The sequence below is a fragment of the Populus trichocarpa genome, chromosome 3, assembly GCF_000002775.5.
Source record: "Populus trichocarpa isolate Nisqually-1 chromosome 3, P.trichocarpa_v4.1, whole genome shotgun sequence".
Taxonomy (NCBI): Eukaryota; Viridiplantae; Streptophyta; class Magnoliopsida; order Malpighiales; family Salicaceae; genus Populus; species Populus trichocarpa.
The window spans coordinates 16,044,196-16,052,704 of NC_037287.2; the positions used below are offsets into that span (position 1 = coordinate 16,044,196).

General features: G+C 34.6%; 2 protein-coding genes across 2 annotated transcripts; both read right to left on the reverse strand.

Annotated features, from left to right (window-relative positions):
• Positions 1-64: 64 nt before the first annotated feature.
• Positions 65-3,528, reverse strand: LOC7497513 (uncharacterized). The gene is made up of 8 exons (XM_052451377.1): positions 3,224-3,528; positions 2,647-2,791; positions 2,388-2,556; positions 1,797-2,067; positions 1,184-1,449; positions 868-1,083; positions 669-777; positions 65-485 (listed from the first exon to the last, which is right to left on the reverse strand). Exons 1-8 carry the CDS (start codon positions 3,372-3,374, stop codon positions 424-426), a joined length of 1,389 nt encoding a protein of 462 aa, XP_052307337.1. The 5' UTR covers positions 3,375-3,528; the 3' UTR covers positions 65-423.
• A 3,096-nt stretch (positions 3,529-6,624) lies between these two features.
• Positions 6,625-8,015, reverse strand: LOC7465337 (uncharacterized). Its single transcript, XM_002304540.4, has one exon. The coding sequence runs from the start codon at positions 7,903-7,905 to the stop codon at positions 6,865-6,867; it is 1,041 nt and encodes a 346-aa protein (XP_002304576.2). The 5' UTR covers positions 7,906-8,015; the 3' UTR covers positions 6,625-6,864.
• Positions 8,016-8,509: the final 494 nt, after the last annotated feature.

The window sequence follows — 8,509 nt, forward strand, 5'->3', positions numbered from 1 at the left end:
TAAAGTAATTATTTATGAACTGATTGCACAAGAAGACTGTAAATTTAGATTGCTAAATAAGAGATACCCAAAAACCTTTATATTAAAACACCAAAATTTTTCCAGCATTTATATCTAAAAAGAAGATATAGGAGCAGTAGTTCAACACTAGTTCACATAATCGTAGATGATAAAGATCTAAAGACAGCAAGCTTCTGACCCAATGTACCTAAAAACGTTTCTTTTAATATACTGTCAACTGCATCCTTAACCCCAGAAAACATTTACTGTAAACTGCAAGCAGGACATAATCCACGATCCTCCTTTATTGATTGGATTGCAAACAGCCAACCCAGTTGCTGCTCCACTGTCGAAAGTAAGGGAGAAAAGGTGGCTTGCTCACAACATTTAAGAAGTTCCAGAGGTTTATTAGTCTAAATTCAATCAGATATTTAAAGGCTCTGCCTCGGAACCTGTCTCTTTCATTGCTGTCCACTCTTGTGATCCTACATTGAAACAAAATATTCATAATTCAAGATTGATCAGACATGTAAACTAAGAAAAAAACTGATAGGGACCAGGAAAAGATCACCATAATCAGGAATTTGAAATTAAAATACAAATGCTTACAATGTACTGCTTTACTGTCCACATGCAATGCTTGTGAGTGAGACAATTAAAAAACTTACTTGATCTTTGGCTCTCTGTAATGAACCTGAGCCGCTTCTGCAAAAGAGATGCCACAAAGAGGAAAACAGAGCACATGCCAAACATGAAGACAATGGGGTATGCGTTGACCTTCAAAAGGAAAGGAATAAACCAGATCAGAGGGAAGAGTGATCATCAGAAAAAGGCAATCATGGTATATAAGCAAGACATGACACTCACATTGTACAGCACAATGCATACAAATATGTTGAGAGGAATGCGGAAGAAATTCATGATGGTGCTTCTAGCCTCCTCAGGAATATATTGAGACCTCATCTTCATGATAGATGGCCAGAAAATACCTACACAGGCCTCAAATGTGCAAAAGCCAATAAGCTGGATGCAACCAGAAAAGGAGATGCCTCCACCTTTCTCTCCGGAAGGCACTACCAAGAACTGTTCCAAAACCACGGTTAAATTTTGTCCACTATCAGCCTTTTTTGCACATTAATAATTGATAGATAGATATTGATAAAGATGAGAGTTGGCTACATACACTTGTTATAACAGGAAGGAGAAGAGCAGCAGCAGATATCAAAAAAACAATCTGCATATAGCTTTCAACTTTAAGAGATGAGCGAGCCATCAGTCGAGAGGCAATGGAACTTCCCAACATAGATGCCAACATGAAAGTTGCAAAGATGAAACCATGAGGAATGTCCTCACCATTGGGGCTCAGAGCAGGAGTCCACAGGAACACAAAAGTGTACATTGAACCCTCAAATAGTGACTGTATGGCACCAAGCAATGTGATTTTCTCATCTATATTCCACAAGAAATATAATATCAACAAAAATGCACAAGGCATGAAAAAAGGAAAAAACAAAGGGAGCAAGGAAGAAGATCCATGGATCACTCACGTGACACCAGTCCTTCACACACTATAATAAGGGCCAAAGTGTCAACAATGAGAAGGGACAAGCATATCTCTAATCTTATACTCCATTTTTATCTTACATTGTAAAATGTTCCATCAAAACCAACTGTGTTAAATCTGGGAGGTTGAAACAGAAATGGCAAGGTGAAAGTGCAAATTTCAGTTGACATGAATTTGATAAAGCCATAGCATCTACTGAGCTAAAAGGTGAACTACAAGGTTAGAAATTCACCAGAAGCAATGACAACTGCAGCACCCTTGAACTGGGTGAGCAAGTCCTTGTTTTCAGAGGGGTCTCCATAATTTTCAGTCCATGATGACATTATAATAGCCATGCCAATAGCAAGAAAGCATGCCGCAGCATCAAATGGAGCAACAGGACCCAATGCCAAGGTGTCTACTAGTACATTCCCGAACAAACCAGAGACAATGGCAACTAAACCATTGCCAAGGAATATTGCCTGAGAAAATGTCACTGATAGCCACTGTTGATCAAAACCCCTCTGAAAAAAGGGAACATAGACAATAAGATTAATGAGAGTGGTAGAAAAGATAGAAATCCCCCTAACATGTCGAAGTTAAACTTCAAAATGTCCTAATTCCTATGATGAGAATGTTCAGTTAAATGCAGAATGTGGAGTGGTTCAAAGTTGAAAGCAGCTAATAAAATCCATTGGAGTATCTACTCAGAAGCTCATAAATGCTCTCATTGGAGTATATACTCTGAAACTTATAAATGCTATAAAGGACATCAGTTAATTTAAACTGAATGTCAAATCCAGAGAAAGAATATGAGTGTGCAGTGCTGCAACTCATCACCCACCTTAAAGTGTTCAGCAACAAGCCAAGACTCAAAGGCTGAAAAAAGTAAAGAAGTAGCAATGCCTCCCAATACACGCCCCACCATTAAGATTTTGTACTCGGGAGAATGCTTGGTAGCACAACTCAGTATGTAAGTTATGCAATAAGTAATTGATGCTCTCTTTCGACCCCTGAACTCATCACAGAAAAACAATCAGAAATCCTAAATGTGATCAGTAATTAACAACCAAACATTGAAATCAATCAAAATGCAATCTCACTGTTTATCTGCTAACGATCCAACAATTGTCCCGAACAACATAGAAGATCCAAAACCAGCAATAAAAAGATGCCCAATATCTCCCTTTCCAAAACCATACTGACTGTATAGGTAATACACATACGGACCCTGCAGCCAATCCCCAGCTGTTTCCAGAAATCAATTTAATCAGTTCCACAAAACGTAACATAATTATTATCAAATGCAGAAGACAAACAAAAAATCCCCACATTCTCTTTCAAGATCAGATCTCTACCGTTAAATTAGTTACAAGTAACAGATCTAGGCAACATATTACTACAAAATACATTAATCCGCATAAAAATACTGCAATAACCTCCATTCTTAATCAAACTCGTCCCAATACACAAACACAAAACCAAAATGCCATCAAACTTGAACCACAAAAAGAAGATAAAACGCATGCGATCTAGACAAGACATGTTAGCACAAAATAATATTAATCCACATAAAAAAACTACATTAAACTCCATTCTAAACCAGAAAAGAATCATAAAACCACATTGCAATAGGAATTTAAACAAAAACAACAAGAAACGGACGGATCTAAAATGTACCCATCATGAGTGAATAAACAATAAGGTAATTATTCTTAAAAGAACTGAAAGCAGAGGATGTGTTGATTCGATCTCTGCTTGTTTTGCTCAACTCCAATGTTGCTACCACTGCAGCTAGGCCACCAAAAACCATCCAGTAAAAAATCTCCATTCTTGCTGCTATTTTGTGGATCTAACAGGGAGAGCGCGAAGTTGCTGTTAAGCTATTAAATCGAGCATTTTAAGCTTTGATTAGAGAAGTTAAGAAAATACATACATGATTTTCATGGGAATTTTCATGGGCTCGTGATTTCCCGGGAATTTTGCAAACGGGTCGGGTTGGAAGTGGGGTCTGAACCCGGTTGAGAGTTTAAATGATAAAAGATACTTCACTTTGTCAACAAAGTTTTTAGGAAATTAATTCTGTACCCAATTTTTAGTTTCATCTTAAATATATTTTATCAATTAAGATCCCAATCTTTCACATATTTCTCGATTGGCTATTTTGTCAATGTCTATTAATATTTTCCGTCTAATTTACATACTTCAATAATAAAATGGTTCTTGAATAAAATTTGATAAAAAAAGTTGATAATTAGTATGTATAATAGGACCCAACTGAGAAGTTTTTGAAATATGGGATTGATTGGTAATTTTTTTATTTTAGCATTGAATTAAGATTTGTATATAATCATAGAATTGAGAATTGAGTAAAACATTATTTTGAATCACATATACCTTTTTATCTCTCGATGTTCATGTATGCCCCCAACTACATAAGCCTCACAGCATATTGTGTTCATGAATGATGAATCGTTCTACAAAAAAAAAAATTATTCATTCGCTCTCCAATTGGATGGATCGTGGGTGTGATGATCTATACAGGCGTGTTTGGAAATTTCAAATTTTATTTTTTATATTTTTAAATTGTTTTGTTCTCTAGCATCAAAAGTGATTTTTTAAAAATAAAAAAATATTATTTTGATATATTTCTAAGTAAAAAAACATTTTAAATCGTAATTGCTACCACATTTTCAAACATATTTTTTTTATGAGTTTTTTGGGCCAAAATAAATTATCTATTGTCTTTATAAAAAAATTTGAATAATTTTGGAGAAAGGAAAATTCGAGTAATGAAATAATTTTTTAATTTCAAAAAAATTAGTTAAGGGTTCAAGAATTTTAGGGAAACTTGAATCGCCTAAGATAAAAAAATAACTCACATATATATATATATATATATATATATATATATATATATATATATATATATATATATATATATATAAAAGTAAATTTTTAGGTAGGTTGAAAAAGAAATAAAATGCATCTGCCAATAAAAAGAGATTCAAAATATTTCGAAAAATTAGGAATTGTTTTTGGATTTTTCAAAATATAATCTGGAGAATAAAAAAAAATAGATTAGAGAATTTGAAAAAAAAATTAAAAGTATTTTTTATTTGACAAGTTTTTAAGTGAATTATCATAATGTTAATTCGATAACAAACTCGATGTAAACAATTCAATGCACAAAATATATAATAATTACTAGTGGTAAATATAACAATTGTTTTTGTATTTTAAAAATAATTTTTTAAAAAAATTATTTTTATATTTGCTTTAAATTATTTTTTTTTGTTTTCATATTGTTTTGATGTGCTAATATAAAAAAAATATAAAATATAAAATATTATTTTAATATATTTTTTAAAAAAAAAAATTTAAAAAAACAACAATTACTAAGTTGTAAATAAAATGACACTATCCACTAACTCTCGATACATCAACAAACTTAAATGGTTAAAATTAGGGATCGTGTTTGGCTGATATAAGTTTTAACAAGTGTGCCCATAAAAATCTAAATCTCCCGTTTGGAAATTGCATAATTAGGAAGCTAATTCCATAGTTATCTTTAGTTTTCTTCATGTGGTAGTTGTTTTTGTTCCGCTGGCGTGGCATTTTCTTGGGTTCTTGCCTATCTCTTGCAGCATTTTTGTTGCAATGAGAAATGACTTAAAATTTATATGCAATGAGGATGGGTCTCCATCTCATTCATACATAAAATTTGGTTTTGATACCTTTTTGACTAGGAGGAATGTTCCATAGGTATAGGCAATAATATAAAACATGTTTTAAAATTTAATATGCTAATAAATAAAATTGTTTAGTGTTTGAATAGTGGATAATCATGTGTATATATCAATATTAAATTTTTTAAATCTCGGGAAATAAATGGTTGATTATAAAATATCTAACATCTGCAAAATAATTCCTTGTAATGGGGTTTAGAGACTCTAAGATAGTAAAATCAGTATCTTTTAAGGAAGAGATTGCTATAAATAAAATAATAAACTTAAAATTTCAAGAACAATGATGTTTTGTTCGTCTTAGTATGATAAATGCTATTACATTTAAAAGTATAAATATTTAAAGAATATAGTTTATGAACTCTTTACTGAGGTGGTTTAGATTGTATTTATAACTCATGAATTTTATCATTTTACTAGAGTTGAGGTATTGAAGAATCATTTTCTTCTTATAGTATTAATAAATGATAAATATCTTTTATACAACAATAAATGAGAAATAAATATCTCTTATAAAATATTAATAACAACGAAAATATAGTAGGTCCTTAGAAGATTTTTATACACCTAGAGGTTTAGGGAGATGAATACCCCTCAACATTAACATTTTATGTTAAAAGTCGTAAAAATAAATAAATGAAATCTTATGCCCCAACCTTAGGTCTATAATGATCGTTAGATTCATATTTACTTGGGTTCAGAACATAGCTGAACTCAAGGACATTGAGTTTAGCAGTTTGTCAAACTTCATGTTTGCTTGAGCTAAGCACGTTGCTAGCTGAATTCAAGAATATCGCATCTAGCAACTCCCTAGGCTCATGTCCGCTTGTGCTCAATGTGTAGTTGATTCTAAAGTCATTGGGCGTGGTAGCTTGTTAAATCCAAATCAGCCTGAACTCAATGCATAACTGAACACAAGGACATTAAATCTAACAGTTTGTCAGACTCATATTCGATTGGACTCAGCACGCAGCTGAATCCAAAAGCGTTGGATCTAACATCTTGTCAGACTCATCTGTTTAGGCTCAACGAATAGCTAAATCCAAAAGCATTGAGTTTGGTAGCTCTCCAAACCCATGATCGCTTAGGCTCAGTGCATAACTAAACCTAAAAATATTTAACCTTGCAACCCGCTGCTCATTGCATTAGCTTAACCTAAAAATATTAAGCATTACATGTCGGAAAAACATTAGTTCTAACATCTCTCTGAATTTACATCCACTTTGGGCTATGCTCTTGAGCATGTTTGGCTTGAAACAAGCAAGATCTTTAAATACAAGGATGTGGAGTATGAACGTGAAATCCATCCATCTGTTATTGGGTTATCACAATGCCTTCTCAAAAAAACTTTGGCTCAAAATTAATTTTTAAAAATCCACTTGTCCATCACATTCAAACATCAATTAAAGTTGGGATTTGGTAAACACAATGACTAATTGATAATCCCATCTCCTATCAAAATTCTAAACAAAATTAAGGGGAAAAAACCCAACTCACTACACATTTTACGGAAAGAAGAAAACAACTAAAAGCATCAATTATTATTTTCCAATTAAAAAAAAAAAATTGTTTTTCTCACTCACTCCAGTACTTGTCATCACCATCTTTGCCATCATCCGCCTCGTCATCAGACCCTTGAATCAAACTCATTTTGAACTTCCTCACATCATCAACAGCAGCACTTCTAAATAGCCCCACATCAACTGTTCCAGACACCATACGATATCCACGTGCCTTAAGATCAATGGGTCCATCATGTGGCATAGCAAAACCACCCAAATAGGCCCCGCCTTTCAAAACTCCCTTCTCGGATACCCTCATCATCTCTCTAACCTTCTTGTGCCCAGGGTCCCACAAATACCCCATGCTAGCACTCAAATCCAACGGTCCCATTTGCACACAATCAACCCCATCCACGGCTGAGATTTCCTCTGCCTTTTTCACACCTTCCTCGCTCTCTACCTGACACATGATCAATAACTCCTCCGCGTAATTACTCAAATACCCTTCATCGATTCCGTAATCAGATGCCCTCACTACCGTATGAGCCGATCCGCGAATACCCTCGGGTGGAAATCTGCAATACGACACCGCTTTCTTAGCCATTTTAGGGCTTTCAATCATCGGAAACATAATCCCTTGCGGGCCTAGATCGAGGGCTTTTTTGGCCCAAGTTGGAGAACTCTCCGGCAACCGTAGGATCGCCGGGGTTCGAGTCGCTGCGAGAGCACGGAGGCAGTGGAGAGCGTCGGTGATGCCACCAGGACCGTGTTCCATGTCCACGACGGCGAAGTCATAACCGGCGAGGCCAGCGATCTCGGCAATGGTTGGGGAGAAGCTGAGGAGGAATATTCCATAGAGAGTTTCGCCGTTTTGGAGGCGTGATTTTAGGGAATCGGGCGCGGAGGGGGCAGAGGCGCCATTGACGATGGAGGGATTGGAAGAGGTGGAGGATTTAGCTTTGATTGAGAGTTTAGGGGGTTTTAGGGTTTTGAAATTGAGGGAGTATTTGATTAAATTAGAGGGGGGAATTAGGGATTTTGTTGTGGGTTTTTGGTTATTTAAAAATGCGAGGGAAGAGGCGGCGGAGGCGGCGAGGTGGGTGAGGGTTGGCATGGCGGTGGCGGTGGTGATTTTGAGGATAGCGAAATTAGATAGGATTGTACTTTGAAGTCTGGATTGTGACTGTGGTGAGTGTGATATTTATGGGGTTTTGTTTGTTGGTGGAATTACGGGAGGGGAGAGAGAAGATTAGACTAATTTTCATGTTATTTGCTTTTTTTATTGACTAATAGATTAATTTACCGTACTCAATTGAGTTATTTTTTTAAAATAAAAACAAACAAATATATATATATATATATAAAAGAATGATTGATATAAAAAAAAGAATGAGTTTATGACACATTAAAAATAATAAAGATATCTTTATTTAGAATTTCTATCTTGTAATTATATTTCTTGATTTTTTTAAAGAAGATCTCATTAATATGGTTACAGGAGAATTTCAATTTATGAAAACAGCAAATCATTATCAAACTAGGGCACCTGCAAATCCAAATGAAACTTGGACACTGCAAAGAAAAAGTATAAACAAGGCTTCTAGTGTCTTCTCCAAGATTATTGAATCCCTAGTGCAAGTAGAGAGAGGGAGAGAGTATTTGGTGTGAATTGTGATTATTATCAAGAAGTTTCATTGAGAGAGAGGTGAATTAAATAA

What these genes read in the sequence shown, in the direction of transcription:
- LOC7497513 (XM_052451377.1), bottom strand. Translation starts at nt 3,374, where the DNA reads ATGGAGATTTTTTACTGGATGGTTTTTGGTGGCCTAGCTGCAGTGGTA. An exon ending in TGCAGTTGTCATTGCTTCTG is followed by an intron (nt 1,450 to 1,796) that starts GTGAATTTCTAA and finishes TGTGGAATATAG; the next exon opens with ATGAGAAAATCACATTGCTT. An exon ending in TATGCATTGTGCTGTACAAT is followed by an intron (nt 778 to 867) that starts GTGAGTGTCATG and finishes TTCCTTTTGAAG; the next exon opens with GTCAACGCATACCCCATTGT.
- LOC7465337 (XM_002304540.4), bottom strand. Translation starts at nt 7,905, where the DNA reads ATGCCAACCCTCACCCACCTCGCCGCCTCCGCCGCCTCTTCCCTCGCA.